Raw genomic sequence first — 19,936 nt, 5'->3', positions numbered from 1 at the left:
CCCGCGGACCTCCATTTGAAAAGGTATGCGAAGATTTGTATGGCTCTGGCAGTGACTCTCAACCAATTTATATTGTAAAATCAATGTTAATTTAACTCAGAGAGTGTAGAGATGTACACATTTGTACACTCTCTGAGTTACAGTCGAATAAGGGTCATTTAGCAGGGGACCCCCTGGGACTCCCTCAAGGACCCCTGGGGGTCCCCGGACCCCACTGTCTGTCTGCGTAACCCTTTATAAAAGCAGCCAGATGATTGGCTGTCAGTCGAAGGAGCTGATGCAACCGTCAGCTCTAACTCTGCAGTACCCATGCCTGCCTCAGTGGGGCAGCATGAAGCTGAGTGTAATGCCACTGTACTGTACCTCACTGATTCTGAGACCAGTTAACCTGATACCAGATTCTACCAAATGTCTTCTAAATCCTGACAGTTTCTATAACCTATGTTTCTATATCAGTGGTTTTCAACCCTTTTCATATCAAGGTCCATTATTTATTCAGCATTTGATCCACAGACCACCATTTGATGACGTTTAGACTCTCAGACCCAAAACATAACAATGTTTTCCCCAATAATCCCATGCTGTATTGATGTGGTAGTGGTACCATAGGAGAGATAACAGGCAAGCGTTGATCAAAATACCAATTCTTGTAAATTAAGTAATACAGATGTTTAACAACTAATTCTAACTCTCGAGACTGTAAAATGAAACCAAAATGCATTAGGTTTCATTTTACACTCGGAAGAGTTCAAGATCTACAGTATAAGCCAAGGGTCCATTTGGTTACCAACTCTCGGGAGTCGGGGACCACCTGGAACCCCCTGAAGGACCACTGAGTGGTGGTCCCCGGACAACTGGTTGAAAACCACTGGCTTAAAAGGGAAAGGGGACGTTAAGATCATGCTTCACTTCACTGTAATTAGGACATTGCCACTGCTGTTTGTCACTAAATGGAGGTCACCGACAGGCTGACGTCCATCAATCAATCAATCAATCAAATCAGGCTGACGTCCTGGCTGCTCCTGTCCTCCTCTCCTGTCTGGAGTCAGGAGTCAGGACGCCTCGAGTGGTGGAAAAAGTACACATTTTTGAGGGGCGCTCGCCACTAGCCCCTCCTATAAACAGCTATAGTGTAGATTCTGTCTGGACACAAACATTAAATGCCATTGACAATGAATGGAGAATTTACACCATGAGCAAATGGGGTTTTTAACTTTAAGTAAAAGTATCAATACTGCAATGCAGAACTACTCAAAATGTACCTAAAGTACCAAAAGTAAAATAACTCTTCTTATGCAGTTGTTTCAAAAATCTTTTGAAAATAGCAATCTTTCCAGCTCACAGTGTGTGTGTGTGTGTGTGTGTGTGTGTGTGTGTGTGTGTGTGTGTGTGTGTGTGTGTGCTACAGTAAAGTATGCCAACAGGTATGTGTCTGTGTATAGCCGGCCTACTCTAATTCATCACAGGCAGTAATGTGGACACGTCAACAGCAGCTGCCCTGACAATTAGCCTAGCCTAGTGTTACTTCAGCAGCACTGACAAAGTGCTGTCCACGTCCACACTGTCACTGCTGGCCGGACTGGCTGCCCTCATCTCTCTATCTCAGTGGTTTCATATCAAGGCCCATTTTATTTATTCTGCATTTGAGCCACGGTCTGAGATTTAGCCTCTCAGACCCAAAACTAAAAAAGGATATTTTGTTGTCGGATACGATTTTGCCCACAGTTTCATGCAGTGTTGATGTTGGTTCCTGAGAGATAACAGGCAAACTTTGATCAAAATGACAATTATTTTACATTCTCCAATTGTGAATTAAGCGATGCAGATGTTCGACAATAATCTAACTCTTGAGAGCGTGAATTAAAATGAAACCATTTGGTTTAATTTTACGCTCTCAAGAGTTAAAGATCTATAAGGGTCCACTGGAATCCCCTCAAGGACCACTGGTGGTCCCCGGACCACTGGTTGAAAACCACTGCTCTATCTGTGGGTCGGTTGTGGTCGGATGGAGGACGCCAAGAGGAAGGACACACAGATGACCACAGCCATCTGTGTGTGTATCCCCCCAGCTGACCAGGGGTCTGGTCAGCTGGGGGGGATGCCTCAGCTTTCATTTGATTTATTTTTCATCACGGGTGGGGATATAATTATTTTATCCCCGACTGAAATAAATACATGGCTGTCTGACAAAAAAAATCACAATTTAATTAAAAATAAATAAAAGTATGTTAACCACATGATTGAATCCTGGCTGGCATCCCCATTTTGTGCAAATTTAATTTTCAAATTAGTTCTAAATATTTTCATAACACAATGTGTTGTGAGCTAGTAAGCCTACATCCGCTCTTTGTTGTATGACAGAGCTTAAGTTATTAATACAAATGTCCCCCCCCCCCTCCAGTTATTTACAGTAGTTTCATTTATTGTCCACAATGTGGAAATTTGTCTTCGGTCTCATAAACAACAGCAACAACAAAACAGCAACACTTACACACAATTATCTTCATGGCAAAATGCAGGACAACAAACAGTGACAAATACATTAAAATCAAATCTAACAAGACTTACGTTTAGCTTTTGGTACTTTGTCTACCAGAGGGAAGTACCTCCTTGTAGATACAACCTAATAATTCTGTCTCTTCCCAATGAGTTTTGAGGCTAGGTTCACAATTCGCTGCAGCTTGCTTCTTCCTTCCATCTTTATCAGGTTATTAGATGGTTTCCATAATATGCTCACTCTAAAGAAGTTGAGCTTGTGTAGTAGTTGGTTACAAGTTTAAAAAAATAAATCTGGTCACTGAAATTAAGTTTGCCCCGAACACACACACACACACACACACACACACACACACACACACACACACACACACACACACACACACACACACACACACACACACACCAATTGTGACGTACAACATACTACACAATATAATGCATTTACACCATAACAAGGGACAACACTTGCATGTCCACCTATAGTGCAGGTAAATATATGCCTTTAATATAACTCGTATTTGTGTGTGTGCATGCGGTGTGCCACTAAAGATACTCAGCACTTGTCAGGGCTGATCCAATGCCACACACACACACACACGCACGCTCGCACACTCACACACTGTTACCTTTGTCACTCTACATTTGTCCTGCTCACGTACATATCACAGTATGCATGGATAAGCACATACCAACAGAGATGCATAATGCTTATAAACACGCATTGCTGGCACTTTTAAAAGTTTGTGCACAAAAAAAACACACATGTATGCATCCACAGTCCACACGCATCTATTAATCTCTCTCACAAAATACTCAGCCGTTGATCCAATGCCACACACACACACGACACAACCTTCAGTTCACACAAAGCAAATTTACAACCCTCAACAGCGAAACGCAAGCCTGCAGACTCAAGAATAGCTCTATTATTCTGAGCATGCACACCGGGGGCACCTGTTTGATAATAGTATTTATTGGAGGCGAGACGGAATGCACAACCTTTCACCCACACACACACACACAGTGAAGGAACAATGGGTCCCATTGCCAGCTACCACCAGATACTGAGGCGCTGCTGACATAACCGTCGGGGTTCTCGCTCGCCTCGCGGTGACACGCACCTTCTCACCTGACTCACTTAGCCTAAAGGAAGAAATTCACAGCTATATAACTATATAACTGTTAGCGATCAATGTCAAGGTCTCTGTAGACTAGGCTACAACTACTTGCTGTGGGACAGCGGTTGCTTATAACATTAGCAAAAGCAGCATTTTGGGAATCATCTGTGTTAATTTAACTCTTATGCAAAACAAATTAACTGGAAGCAATTCTGTATCAACCACAAGTGTGGGTTATTTTTGCCTGTGGTTAAATTGTACTTCACATACTACTGTAAGAAGCCTGAACAGCTGTGTCAATCTATCAGTAGCCAACAATGAAACACAGACATGCTGCACTTGTTATTGTTATTAGTCCATCTGTCCCAACACTGAAGCTACTCCTCTCTGGCTCTATGCTCGTGACCGCGTGGTCGTGACCGCGTGTCCCCGACACCTTGTGTTCATCTCTAAAAGTCTTGTGTTACAAATGTCATTGGGTCAAAAGTATTGGCATCAAAATATCCTTAAAGTGCCAAAGTAAAAGTACTCACACAAAATGTATAAAATACTTTTGAGAATAGCTGTTCTACACGCTCATAATGAGTCGCAATGCGACACATTGTGAGCTTACTTTACACCACTGTTGTTTACAAGACCAACTGCATTCTTAGACTCACTAAATTGAGAAAGGACACAATCATGTCAGAAAACAATATTGCTTAATTTCACCTTTTCAAAACGTGCATGTCTATATCTGTCGGCCATGAACGAAGTCCCAACGTTATATTACAAACTTGTCTTGTAGTACTTCAGATGAACTGAAAAGAGTTTGAGCCAAACAGTATAATATGCTACAGTGCTAGACTCACTTTTTCAACTCTTCAAAGACACAGTCAGCTGTGACACAAACTCTGACAAAGCAAACTCAAGGAAATTACCTACTACTGGCAAGGAATTTGTCAGAACGGCAATTCACACCTGACATCACACCCTGGGGGTCCCAGGAAGCCTGTACCGTTATAGTTCCCAGTGATGTAAATAGGTTTTCAATGTAATGTGTGCCGGGACCCCAGGGGTGGTCTATACTTCAACAACGTTAAAGTACAGTACTGCATCCCAGCCAGGACCCCCTGGAGGGTGACATGATTGTCTCCTTTCTCAATTTAGTGAGTCTAAGCATGCAGGATGCAGGCTATTTGCATCACTGAGTCCGTCGTGTAAACAACAGCGGTGTAAAGTAAGCGCATGCGTCGCATCGCGACACATTATGCACTTGCAGAACGGCTATTTTCAAATGATTTTTTTATACATTTTGAAAACACAAAATGCACAATGAGCACTTTTACTGTGGTACTTTAAGGATATTTTGATGCCAATACTTTTTATGCTTTGACCCAATAAAAAGGAAAAGAGAGGTCGCCAAAAAACATTTTATTTTACCAACGTTTCGACAAATAGGTAGTCTTCTTCAGGGTATGAAGAAGACAACCTGAAGAAGACAACCTGTTTGTCGAAACGTTTGTAAAATAAAAAGTGTTTTGGCATCGGGACTACGAGTTTGTGCAACCTCTCTTTTCCTTTTTAAAGTATATCTCCCGTGGTCAGCACCTCCCTACTCTTGGTGTGCGCTGTTACCTCTTTGATTGCTTTGATACTTTGACCCAATGACATTTTGTAACACAGGACAACAGAGTAAATCCACATACATTGCAGTATTGATACATTCACTTCATCTTCCATCATCATCACTGATAAACAATACCCAACTTGAATTCCTTCACAGAGTTTCAACAGCTGATCTGATATGGTGGTAGGGGAGGTGTGTGTGTGTGTGTGTGTGTGTGTGTGTGTGTGTGTGTGTGTGTGTGTGTGTGTGTGTGCGAGCATGCGCGTGCGTATGTGTGGGAGGGGTACAACAGGTGTGGCTGAAGAGCCACTAACCACCCCCCACCCCCTCTCCTTACCAACCCCCCCATTACCTTCTTCTACCAGCTGGGTTTTAAATATACCTCCGTCCCCCCTTTTTTTTTTACAGAGACCCCACGCCGCCGAGCATGGGCGCCTTATGTACGCAGGCAGGGGACGGATCGGGATGATGATGACATAGGAAACCAGGATCATGATGAGCCAATCTTTTTTCCAGTTTCTCTCCCTCGCCCCCAACAAACACCCCTTAATGCACGCAACCCCCGAACGCCGTACCCCATCTCTACGTATCTCTGACACCATACCCCCCCCCTTCCCCAACCTGGCCCACAGCAGCTCCCCTCCTCCCCGTCAATTACACCAAAACACAGGAATGGGAACCGCCTGAGGGCACCACCCACCCACCCACCGTGCTACCAACTTCCTCTCATCTCATTCTCTTCTACTCTGGGTATACATTTCAGACGTGACATCATGTCCGTCTCAAGGGGTATATTGGGGCAACGTGGGTCTTTGTAAAAACATTGACGAGTATATTTACGACATACATTAGTTATGACAAGGCTACACGACTACACAGTAAGTCATGCCTTTATACGTGCAGTCGTACACTGAGCCACCAGAAAAAAGGGTGTTCTTTGAGTCTGAATTTGTTAAGAGGGATAATAGTAAAGTCTTTTACGCAAATTCCTAGATATGAAATGTTGTACATCTGCAATTTGTGTGGAGTGGTCCATATACTATTTGTTATATTTTGGGTGTTTAACTGTTTATATATTGTGTGTATATTAAATATACAGTAGATATAAACGCCCAAAATAACAAATATTACTAGGACCACAGCAGTAAATTGCCGATGTACAATTCAAACACACAACTTTAAAGTAGGGACTAAGCCCCGATTAAATCATCCAAAACATGTTATATATACAAATCTGCTCATTTCGGCACCTCGACCCGAGATTTCAAGAAGACAGTGCTGTAGCATCAACAACAAACTGTAACATCTGATTAGAGTTTGGTTAAAACAACCTATTAGCCGTTGCTAAACAGTAAACAGAAATTTCGGCCTCGCAGTTACGGACAGTTTCCATGTAAATGAAAGGACCATTATTACGTCATCGTAATAGTTAAACATGTTATGTTACTAGGCTTATTGTAAAGCCCAAACCACACCAAAGGGTCTGGTCGGGACAAAATGTATTTTTTTATGGTGAACCACACCAATGCAACTCATTGAGTTGCAAAGAGTTGCATTGGTGTGGTTGACCTTAAAAAAAAACGCTTTGACCCATCCCGACCTTTCGGTGTGGTTTGGGCTTTAGGCTTGACCTTGGGGTTAGGCTTAAGTTATAATGCACACCATGATGGCGATGGCGTCGGATCAAGGGTACTTCGACACAATGGGGTCTTGGCACAGATCATGGAAGGAGGTATAGGGCGGCCCGCACACCATTCTTAGGCAAAGGAACGTTTCGATCAACAGATCTTCGTCGTCAGGTCAGTGGCCTTGGCACAGATCCCCATAATTTACCAAAAAATAACACTGGCAGTCCAACATCAGTCAAGTTAAATGAATGAGGGATGAGAGATTGTTGCTCTGCGATCGGGTAGTCTGTTGTTATGCCAACTGCCTTAACACTGCAGTTACTTCATCACTCTGGGAATGTCAGTTCAAAGGCTATCATATTTCTGCACTCAAATAAAATTAACAAAAAAGCAATCTGACTGAAATTGACTGTAAATGTTTTAAAGGAAGTGTAGAGGAATGCGCATTGCATCAGAAAAGTCAGAATGTCCACACGGAGGCTTATGGTGATGCAAGAACGACTAGACAAACACTAATGTGCTTTTTAAACCAATATGAAAAGTGCTGAAGCGACCGAAAAAGTTGCAACGAGAAGAAATAGCCACTTTGTTTGGTCGTGTGGGGGCGTCATGTTTTCACGAGCATTTACCACTTTATTAGATAGGACACTGCCTGGAGGGGATATGATTTGAAGGATGGTGAGAGAGGTGCGCTGATGGAGTCTGCTGACTCATCCGGAGACACCAATTCAGGGCAATTTAGAGCAGGAGGTAATACAGTACAATTAGGTGCCTAAATGAAGCTGCTGCAGCAACTGATTAATTTATTCATTAATGGTGTGGAAAAAGCAGCCTTAGAGAAAGCAAATAATATATGTTTGAATGCCTTAATGTTGTGGAAAAAGCAGCCTTAGAGAAAGAAGAAAGTCATCTTCCTATTTGATCCAATCCAAGAAGTGTAGCTACATTCCTCAGAGCTGAAAAGATTGAAAAATAAATGAGTAATTTATTAACCACGCAAAACTAATATTACATAACACCCTTTCCCCCCCTCGGAACCAAATCTATTCGCCAAAAATAGCCCGTACGGCGCATTGTGAGCTATAATGTAGATGCTAGTTTCACTGTATGTTCGTCAATTTTCGCTGAATGTGTTCACCTATTATGATCCCAGAAAATGGACGTTATTAGGGTTCACGTGGTTGAGTATAAGGATAAATAATACTGTAATAATAATAATAATACTGCACTTTTCAAACTACATTGGTGCCGATTGAGTGAACAGAGCAGACTCCTAACCTATAACTTCATGTGTTGAAGCGCTCCCTAGCTGCTGCAGAGGGATCACAGTGGACAAGAAGGGGAGACAGAGATATTAGCCCACAAAGACTGCTGACATGGGCCTATTGTCAGCCTCATGTGTAGGGCCAGAGTCCAAATTATAAATATTCATGTCTATGTTTAGAGGCTCAAAGGCCTAGGACAACTTTGCTAGCATTGTGCGTGCGTGCGTGCGTGTCATGCTGTCGGTAAAAAGGATTCTAGTGAGCTAGACATGACGCAATAGCTCTATTCCCCGTCACCGCACACACACACGCACACACACACACACAAGCACGCACGCACAAGCTACCTATAGCTTACTAAGATTCGTGGTTACATAATGACTGCACTTAATTATATTTACCAACCAATCAGTTATGCATTTGGGATTCAATGTCCAGCATTACATTCACAGTATAGTAGCAATGCACCGGATGGAACAATAATGTGTAATTAATATACATCTGTCCCTCTATCACTCCGACATCACACTATAATCGAAAGAAACAGCCCACACAAAAACTAAACACAATCCACATATAATGTGCACACACAAGCGCAGAATATGTATGCCAATAAAAATGATACCATAAACAAACAATAGCAACCTGATTCTGTCAATCATCAGGCCATCTTAGTTTACTTGTGCATTATCGTCATGCAGGTTACATTCCAAATTCCATTTAGTTCTTGCCCCATTACAGTAGTCTATATTCCTAAGTTCCCCTCACTGGAAGTGAGTTTGCTAATGTCAAAGCAAAGCCAAAACTGTCAGCAAGAAGGCCTGCGTTCTTCCAGAAGTGTGCCCTTGTGCGTATGTGTTTGCTTGTGTGATTTGCAGCTCTGGCACAATCATCAGATGTCTGGGGGGTTTTATTGATGCGAGAGAACGGTAAACGGGGATGCCGAGAGGACTGCATGGTTTGGCTGCACGAACAGTGTTCATGGTGCAGGTGACGGATAAGCTCTTTTTTTATTTAGCTTTTTGTTAATCCGTGGCAAGCATCTATACTAGGGGTGTAACGAATTAACGATACATTTTAACAGTGATACGATATGTATCATGATGCATGGTACATGCATAAGATACGATTCGACCCCACGCCTTGACATGAACACAGAGAATACACACATTTATCACTAGACCAATTGTAGCTATATGGAATGGTAAAGTAATTAATCCCATCTTTTTCATTTTTTCTTCTTAAAATTGCTAATTACAATGCACAAGTACTTAGTATTGATTAAATTAGATTTACATTGCAAAACGATTCGATACTGGTTATTTCCATTGCAAAACGATACGATATAAAGTCAAACGATACGATACAATATTTACTGTTTAAATTTCGATATACTTTCGACTAATTCCGATATACTACTTTCAATATACTCAATATAAGTTCGACTACTAAGCCTGCGGTCGGCCACACACACCCCGACCTCACACACAGTCAGCTCTCAACGGTTTGCTGTGACATTATATTTTCGTGCCCTCTCTGTACTCCACCTTTTAGCCATTAAAATGAAAGGATTGATGGGAAATCGTTTTGATTGATAGCGGAGCACAAAGGTGAGTGAACGGGTTCAGGGTTTTTGGCAGAGGCGGTCGCAGCGGTGGCATGCACCGTCCTTCATCATTTTACTGTGCCCCATGGGCACCCTGACTGACAATGAGGCAGACAAATTGGCTCAACAAGGTGCCAGAGATTTATGACCGTGCGCCTGGCCTAGCGGTGGTGTTGGGAGGAGGAGGAGGAGGTGAGTGGGGGGGGTTCTAATTTCAGTTGGTCCAGTTCTACTCTCTGAAATACGCTGCAAAACTATCCAGGCATCTCTAGAATCAGCTAATTCCGCCTCGACAGGAGACCTGATCATGACGGCTGACACTGACAAGTGACCTATACAGTATACAGTAAGGCTGTTTAGCATGGTAAAGGACAAATCATTGTGAACAAACATAAACCCAACGTTATCTATGGTATGGGCTGTTCTCGGGCTAAAGAAATTTATTATTTAATTTTTTTTTAATGCATTTTCTGCATACAATCATGCAGGGAACAGCCTTTTCAGGTTGGTGGTGACGTCAGGGACTGAACTCTCTCATTGTTGACTTCACAATGGCTGCTGGCTGTTATAGCAAAGGAAGAATTCAACTAACAAAGTCAATCAACCAACAAACTCTTGGTCAACTAAGACTAACTAATGGTAACCTGTGACAGGATTAATTAACTACAGGGCACAGCCCTAATGGTAACCTGTGACAAGTCTAGATGTCCAACCATTCACTTTGCGTAAAGAGCTAGTCGTGGTTGACCAGTTACTCAGCCCTGTAGAAAACATTGTTTCTTTGAGTCAAAATCGACAGATCTCATCCGATTTAAACTACAATCTTAATCTACTGCTCTAATCATCATGTTATTAATTTTAGAATCTACAGTGTGACTGTTGCTTTGTAAAGAAAGACCTCAATTAAAAGCAAATAATAATTAATCCTCGATATTCAACTGTTATTTATGCAACATTGGCCCGGACACTATTATCAAAAGAATCAAATTCAATAGAGCTGACCGTTTATCCTAAAAACTGCTCCTGGTACAGCTACGAATTGATACACTCATATCTGGGCGATATGCTCAAAACAGAAACATTAACCGAGCATTCAGTTACATCATCATTCAGTTACACGATGTTACATCAGCTTCAAAACTGTCCAGAAAGATGTTGTAGCAACTTGTTAGCATGACATCATGCTAATGTCTTGTTGTCTTGTCAATTGCTCTTCCTGGTTTAACCATTAAAGATTTCTGTCACAGGCCTCAACAATCTGCCTCACATGCTATTTATCTCTCACTCATATATATATACCTATTGTGTGCAAATAACCTTCATTATTAGACTAATTAAGTTAGTACATTTGCAGAGACCAACCTTTTACCCGTGTGCATTTACTGAATCGCGCCTGGGGGAGCAGATATGGCCCCATAACTGTTAGGCCCCCTATGTCTTTTAATGGCCGCCACAATGCATTTCCAATGTTCTTCTCCCCATCAAACAAAAATGTTTGGTCAAACCATGTGACTCCCATTGGAAAAGCATTGTGGCGTCCATTAAACAAGACACAGAACATGTGTTTGATACGTGTGTATAAGGCCTTATAGGCCAGTGCCTTGCTCAAAAATACTAGTCTATGACTATAGGACATGATGCCAGAATCACACCAGGGCCCTTTCCAAGCCCAGTGGGACTGTGCCTAATGTGTCGGTGACATTATTAAATACAGCTTAACAAAGTTAATACTCCACAACTTGTAACCTCGTTTGCTCAAATAACACGGCACAAGTGACTAGGACATGAGGTAACACATACTGTCATATGTTTGTGTCCTCCAGTGTTTGTTCTGTTGTTACTGAGTGAGGAGGCCATAAACTCGACAGCTTGCAGGCTATCTGCTTCCTTATACAACACGCAGGTCACCATTTGGACCACCAATGTCACTAATAAAGCACAATGACTGGGTTTACAGTACATTTTATACAGACAGACTGCTTTAACAGGCATATATATATGCAGCTTTGGTTGATTTATTCAGTCAAACATAAAACGATGACAGCATTAACAGTGTGTGGGACTCAGGTTCATTATGTAAAGAAACTCATGCTCGTTGCCATTTGCCACTAATGAAGATCCCAAATGTGTAACGGAAACCTCTTTGGCTCACGCACAGTTGAACGAAGGTGCATCTGGAATAGAATCTACAGTAATTCTAGCATGGCACTGCAGTACATCAAAATGGCGTTCAAATAAATGTTACTACATGACACGTTATATAAACACTTAATATTTCAAAAGTGGTGAGGAGACATTTTTGCTCTCTCACACACACACACGGTGATATAGAGGACGTCGGCTCCGATCAGATCCAAGATGGCCGCCCCCCCCAACCCCCCCCCCCCCCCCCCCCCCCTCAGCGGTTCTACTTTCACTCCCTGCATTCTGACAATGTGGGCGTATAGTGTGTCCTGCCTTCAGCATTGCTGCGAGACTTTGAAACACAACTACCGGCATGTCTTCACAGTTCACAACTCCCGAGAAGTCAAACCCACGTATCCTCTTAAAACACAAGCTGTGTACGCCAATTTTTTTCCACACGAAAATGTACCTTGTATTAAAGCATCGAAATGATTGTTATCGGAAGCACGCACGCCGGGCACGCACATATGCGCGCAGACACACACACACACACTCCTCAGCCCTTGGTGTGGCCTCCTGTGGCTGCCTAAGGCAGTTTATAGAAGCTTCCCTACATGGACACAGCTTCTGGAATAGCAACTGCTATTTGATCTGACTACAGCAGGCAGTCTCACCTCTCTTCTTACTTTTACCCCCCATACACTCTAAGACATAACTCACCAGTACAGTGTATTCACTAATCCTATCTTAATCTTTATTAGTTAATACCTCAGTCATCTCTGTATTGTACATTTAATTCAAGCGTCATCTGCTTTCTTTCCTTCCTTGACTTTACGTACATCTTCGGAGTTCAGTCAAAGAACCAATTAAAAAATGAAACCGTGTCATTTTCATTTACGGAATTTAGCATTTGTTGCTTGGCTTTCTTCTTGTGTGTGAGATGTATGTATTTTGTTTATTACAAAAGAAGAAAGACTAAACAGTTTGTGACATGATCAAATAAAAAAATCATTAATGTTGAGAATCTGCAAAACATTTACTCAGTCACAACTCACAACTCAAAAATAAATGCTTTATAGAAATAAAAATGAAATATGCTAGCGTCTTTCTCCATGAAACATTTCGCAGGTTCCATGGCTCACCTCGGTAGAGGGGCTAAGGTTCCTGCACTGGTGGTGTAGGGATCACATGACCCTGACCCGGTGAATCATGGGTGTGAATCTAAGATGTCCGCCCCAGTGCGTCCAGACAGGAATTAGGTGGGTGAGTGGGTAAGGTGAGTACACCTCTATGGAGCTGGACTAGCAGGGCAAAATGTCTAATCCTTAAACACCTTTTGGTGTCTTAAGCATTATGTTATGCTTTAGCTATTGAAAAATAGCAGATCTACAAGCACAGAGTGCCGCGCTACGAGCTTGTAGATCTGCTCTTTTTTTTTATCGTGAAATGTAGTGCAAATCAGAGTGAATGTTTTCAACTCAAATCTTTGCTTCTGGGAGGTCCCTGGAACAACATATTTTCAGATGGGGGTCGGCGGCCTATTACATATAATTTCCGGGGGCCTTGACATGAAATATTGAGCACCAGTGATATAGAAACATAGGTATTTCAAAAACTGTAGAATCGTCCTCAGGTCTAAACCATGTGTATGCACTTCATTGACATTTTCCCCTCTTACACCAAATCACTTTGCTGAAACTAGCCCATCTACAGTACAAGCTCACAATGTGTTGCAACATTATGCATTGTGAGCTTGGTAGATCTGCCGTTTTCACTGACTATTACATTATATGACTATGACACACCCAGATTAAGGAGTAATATCAAAATAGTACTCATTTCCAAGATTAAGGCCTGCAGAAAGGGAGGTAGTTCTCAATAAAGCACTCACAGGCTGCAACTACTTAATTCACATTAAAAATACATCAAATAGAACTAAATGGGGATATCCCAATGAACGTTAAATATGTTTATGCAAGAAATCTCGTCTAAGGAGAAGGCATATTAACACAGGTTTCTTCCCCATGGCTGACATGTTATTATAATGGCTAGTTTATACCAGAGCCATAGAGTATGACAGAGTTATGACATTGAGGGGGCTGAAAACAGCCGGTCACGTGGTTCATGCAACTCGTTTTGTCACTGTAAAGCCCATAGACTCCAGTGCATTCCGTAAACTTCCGGTTCAGGCCTTTGTCGCTATTCGCCAATAGAAGTCTATGCAGAAGAACCGCCATTGGACTGGCCCCATGAAGTGAACGGAGTTGTCGTAACTCTGTCATACTCTATGGCTCTGGTTTATACTTTGTTGTACAACAGGGCTCAATGTTGCCATACAGTACTTTCTCATTATACATGGAAAGCACCCTAAACAGTGATGGGTGATGACATTTGATTCCAGATCATTCAGGCAAGTATTGGACTAGTTTGTTTGAAGAGTTCAGGAGGGCCAAAGAGGAGACAAAACACACTTATAGCAAGCTGCTTTTTCAGTGTGTCCAATCCTCAGTATACTGTGCAACCAAGACTTAACAATCAAAATGTCTTTTTAACAAGAAACTGAGAGCCAATTTCTACAATGAGAAGATGCCTGGAAGAAAGTCATCAGTGACCAAAAACGTTAACTTCTTCAAATAACTGATCCTCTTGTACCAAGCAGATCAACAGTGTGCACTGGGCGTGTTTTTACATTTTACTATAATGTGACAAGAAAAATGGTTCCAGCTGAATTGATGTGCACGTGCGTATGGATTTGTTTTTATGTCTGGTTCCCCCGTCCAAGACGTGCCTTCTCAGGAGACTTGGCTCAGATCTGAACCCGTTTGATTTGGCGTTAGGAACCCGTTGTGACCGCATGCACGTCGTGCGTATATATTTATACAAATTATAGTTTTTTTTAGTTACCAAATTATCACATTGGGTCCCTATTTAAATGCAATCTCAGTCCATCTGAATTGCAAACCTCAATTGCTCAGGTGTAAAAAGAAAAACAGTAAAGGGGTGGATTGCTGTGTCACAGAGGCTGTCAGATGGGATGTGACATCAGTGACCTCATGTGGCTTCAGGACTATACTGGCAGAGCTGTTAGCTGTAAAACACCAAAACGGATTAGACTACAAGAGATTACATGACACAGTATCTATCTCAGGATATCAACTTGCCTACATAGAGATACTACTCGTAGTAGATACATAATTTATATTGCTCTATACTACATAACTTCACTCCAATGATACAGATTTTTTGCCTCTTCCTTTTTAAACATCCTGGAATAGATTATCGTAGTATAGAATATCATACAATAGAACAGAATAGAAAATATTAGAAAGTGTGTGACTCTGGATGATAACTCAAGCCTTGCAACATCTTATGATGAATGGACTAGTATTATTGCTGGTCTTTGATGCTTGATAATAATAATCATTTATATTTCTTTGTAGACCTTATAGTCCAGCGGGGGGGATTCGGTTTCAGATTCAGCCAGCTGATGGCTGCTCAGGTAGTTATGATGAGCGTTGAGGGGACACAGTTAAGAGTTAAGCGTCTTGCTCAGGGACACTTCAACACTTGGCTTGGAGGTGAACCAGTGACCTTCTCTGACTACTAAATGTCTGAATAGCATCAGAGCTAATAACGGCTAATGTATAGTGTATTAGGCTAACACACAAAAATAAACACAACTAATTAGTAACCAAGGCCTCAGGATTGCTGCTTTGATTGAACTGATGAACTAATTTACACTCTACTTACGCCGATTCCTGTCACAGAGAGTTAAGCATGGTACTGACCACAAGTGACAATCTTTACACTTCCAGAGACAACAAAATGTCAACTTAATTTGACCAGATGGGATGCCAATTCCCCCTGCGGCCGCACACATAGTGTACATTCACCATCCCCTGGTGCTAATGGGCCCAGCTGAGCCAATGAGACCGCTGCCCTATGCCTATGCAATGGATATTTTTAGGTTAACACTAGTAGGCAGACTGCTAGCCAGTTAGCAGCTGAACACGCAGACATGTTTGTGTCCAGACTACATGGTGTGTTCATGAGATTTAGTTTTTCCTGCAATCGGGGCTAAGCTACATAAACAACAAATCATGTATGGATGTTATTTATACAGGCCCACACAGATCCTCTTGTGATACACCTAAAGGAATGAACACAATAACAATGAAGCTTAGTCATTTACAAGATATACTCATTAACCATCTTCTTCGTTGGCTTTAAGACAAGCCTTCTGGCTATCACATCACACGAGTTCATCTTCAAACAGGCTATTGATTCTACTGTACAAGAAATGAGTGGTCGTTTTTCTGTAAAAAATAAATAAAAAGTGGAAAAATCTGCCTTCTTGTGTAGCTTCAGGCAAAGCTGGCATAAAAAAATAAATAGGCTTAGATCCTTAACGTATACATCAATGTTCCACCCACAGCTATCCTGATATAACTCTATATCTCTAGTTATCCTCCAAATTGTCTGCTGTAGCCTAAGAACCTTTATTCCTGATCTTTCTCTCACCTCGAGTGGGAGAGAGACATTTTGAGTTATGGGTATTTCTGAGTGGGCTACTGTCAACTGTCAAGTGATGTAAGACACTTAACTCTTTGTGAATTTCATTCTTTTTTACATCCCTTGTGTGATACGTTGTCTTGCACAAGGTTCCATTGCCAGCTCCTATTAAGCAGAATTTATCTATGCAATGCAGGGAATTTTCAGCTAACATTTTGACAATTATGAATGATACATTTACACCAATGTTGTAATGTACAAGTCAGACGTGCATGCGCGTACACTCACACACACAACACCAATGCGTGCGTACCCAAGTACGCACGCACACACTAGCACATACCAATGCAATCACAGGCGCACATATCTATGCGAGCACAAACACACTGCCTATTTCGAAAGGCATGGTATCAGATTCGACATCACTTTGTGTTGACAAACATTTTATTAGTGTGTCAAAGTGGTGAGTCGATTTTTCCAGTGAAATCTCAAGTATGGGGCAGAGAACAGGTGGCGGAGGGGGTTTCCTTTCAGATTCATTACACCGCAAAATGATGCTCAATCTATATTTACGGCCTGATATCAGCGCCTTAAGCTGGATTTTACATGCCGAGGAGAGCAGCAGCATACTGTGACCTACTCCCCTGAGAGGTTGAGAGGTGAAGTTAAAGGGAATGGATGGCGTGTTTTGTGCTGGGTTTAACAAGCAGTGTTCTATCATGTTACAAGTGTTAAAAAAAAAAAAAAAAAACACGTACAAAGAAGAAAAGAAGCACGCCACTGACTGTACCAGCGAGCTAAAGGTGGCATCCAAGAAAAGATATACGCACGGTATGCCACCTCAACAAGTTGAAGAGAGAGAGAGAGAGAGAGAGAGAGAGAGAGAGAGAGAGAGAGAGAGAGAGAGAGAGAGAGAGAGAGAGTGAAAAGAGGAGAGTGGCCGGCAAGATAGGAAGTACTCAACTTGATGGTGGTAAAGAGTGAGAGAGAGCTGGAGGAAGGAGAGGGGAGGGGAAGGGGTGCACGGCAAGTTGAAAAGTATTTTTAGGTGGACGTGTATTTGTGGGTTTGTGAAACCAACCCGGGGCGTATATCCACTAGCTCTGCCATCTCCCTCTCTCTCTCTGGGTGCTGCCATCTGTCGAGTTCTCTCTCAGGCATGTCAAACTGAGAAGGATCCCCTGCTTCTAAAAGTGTGTGAGGGGAGGGGGGGGGGGACTTTGCAATGCATATTGAATGGATCTGCAATCTGAAACAATTTGTTGAACTGGCACTGGGCTGTAGCCTGTTGTTGTTCCTCAATGTAACAGAAAGCTACAATACATCGCAAGTATAGTTTTCAAACAGTAAACGTTATTGTGCAGTTGCAATAATGTGTAAGTCACGTTACAAAGAGAGCTATTTTCAGCTTCATATAGCTGGGCTTAGTTTCAATCACAGTGCGTGCAGGCTAATTGACTGTAAATGACGTGACAGCTTTAGCATATGGCTATTTTCATCAACGGTGACGTGGCCCCGAAAGTTGTGTAGAATTGATGGTAAAGAACAGCCATGTCCTCCTGACATTGCCGTCATCTATTCTAACTGAAGAGACAAGGAAAATGTCACCCTTCTACCAATAAAGGATAAATCACAATTATGACATTTGCAGACAGTGCCATTGCAGACAGTGACAACAACCAGCAATACAATGGTAAGACGGCGTGTGTGTGTGTGTGTGTGTGTGTGTGTGTGTGTGTGTGTGTGTGTGTGTACCCTAATGTAAACATAATCATAAAGCTGAATTGGCTATTGTGCCATGGTGTGATTGTCTCCCAAGACAAGTTTAGGTGGCAAAGCAGCGACGTCATCTCGGCCCAATGACTTTTAGCACTGACAGCTCATTAAACTGCAGCTGTTTCACTCGTCTCCACGACAAGGCCATGGTCAGTCACCAAGACAACCACTGTCACCCCCAAACTGTCAAAGTATGACACTGTTGAGTTCTCACTACAAAACGGAGGTCTAATAAAAGACCAAATTAGCATATTTGCCACTTTCATAGCAAAGGTGTCTTTTGTTACACAATTCAAACTCTTACTTCAAGGACATTACATTTGCCTTAGGTTTAGGTTTGTATAGGGCGGAGCAAACCACATTGTGCCAAATGGAGACGGTATAGCCGGCGCGTAAAATGCGCACGTTCTCCAAAGTATTATTTTATTGCTTTATCGTCCAAATGGTCGGCGAGGAGGACTCGGGGTTTATATTTAGACGCGTCTTCACGAGGCAGTTGGGGGGTAACTGAAAGACAACACTGAGAAAGTTGCACGACTTAAAATATCTGGGGCGTGTGTGTGTGTGTGTGTGTGTGTGTGTGTGTGTGTGTGTGTGTGTGTGTGTGTGTGTGTGTGTGTTCACTGCTCACACAGCTTCCAATGGAACTTGAAGGAGTCAGAAGGACCAGCAGCAGCTGCTAAAAAACACCTTGATGGCCTCTTTCCCAAAACCAAGAGAAGCTCCCACTGTCTGTGGTGCAACTTTATTCACAGTTTTCAATTCACGATGTAGCTCAAATCGTGCACATTAACAATGACGTCGCAACGGTCCCATCGATTTCAATGTAGCCTATACAATTTTACATTTATTTCACTCAAAAAGAGAATAATTCATGTTTTTTACACTACAGTGACACCACCATTACTAGTAGGCAATAATATGTGGGGAAGGAGGGGTGCAACTTCTTCAACCTACCTTCCGCTGCTGCTTCTCCCAGGCCGGGTCCAGAAGCAGGTCTCTGTCCCAGTCATCCTCCTGGCCCATGTATTTCATTGTTTCCGTGCACTGGTAGGAGCTGTTGTAGCTCATCATCTGTTCGACAACTGCCGTCATCTTGAGCGCCTCTGTTTGTCACACAGGACTTCTTTAGGTCCCTGCTATGTTATTAAGGAAAAAGTACCAAAACAAAAAACGACGGAGCTCAAGTTGTGTTCTTGGGGTTAGGGCCTCCTCGGGTCGGGATGGGGGGAGAGAGACAAAGACAGAGAGAGAGAGAGAGACAAGAGAGACGGAGGGGCTCCAGTGTTGCGAGGGTGCCTGTGCGGACGGAGGTGGTGCTCCCACTGCCGCTGCAAGCTGCTCCTTTCCTGGTCAAACGGTGGCCCACGTGACCGCACCCCAATAAGTATGGATGGGGCCGGTGGGGAGCGCCCACATCGGGGTGTCAGGTTCTGACCCTAAACAGGTGTGGAGGGGCGGGGCCGCCGGGGGGGAAGCGGCCGCGTGAGTGGCCAGGAGGCACGTCAGTCACGCCCCACGGAACCCCCCTCCTCCTCCTTGCAGAAGGAACCATTTTTTTATTTTTATGGTTTGTGCCAATGCACCTGTTGCTGTTAGTGACTCTCAGTGGCACACAGTCAGACTGTCCCGGGCCTGTCATCTATATCTGAGAAAGTCACCGGAGGGGTGGTTGGTTGTTTAAAGAAATCAAACAAGACACCGACCCCTCCCAATTCCCTGTGCTAGTATCTTGTGACATTTTTGGTTCACTGAGCCACATTCATATTAGCCACACCACGCGATTAGGAGGTTCATTA

The 19,936-nt window shown here is 42.7% G+C and overlaps 1 protein-coding gene across 1 annotated transcript in view; it reads right to left on the bottom strand.

Annotated features, from left to right (window-relative positions):
* actn3b (actinin alpha 3b) overlaps positions 1–19,492 on the bottom strand; it is a 53,960-nt gene extending 34,468 nt beyond the window's left edge. The window contains exon 1 of the mRNA XM_083789023.1: positions 19,095–19,492. Coding sequence (XP_083645149.1) covers positions 19,095–19,232 — 138 coding nt within the window. The 5' untranslated portion in view covers positions 19,233–19,492. The remainder of the gene's footprint in view (positions 1–19,094) is intronic.
* Positions 19,493–19,936: the final 444 nt, after the last annotated feature.

This window comes from Protomyctophum parallelum (genome assembly GCF_964188405.1).
Source record: "Protomyctophum parallelum genome assembly, chromosome: 18".
NCBI lineage: Eukaryota > Metazoa > Chordata > Actinopteri > Myctophiformes > Myctophidae > Protomyctophum > Protomyctophum parallelum.
This window is presented reverse-complemented; position numbering and strand designations above follow the sequence as displayed.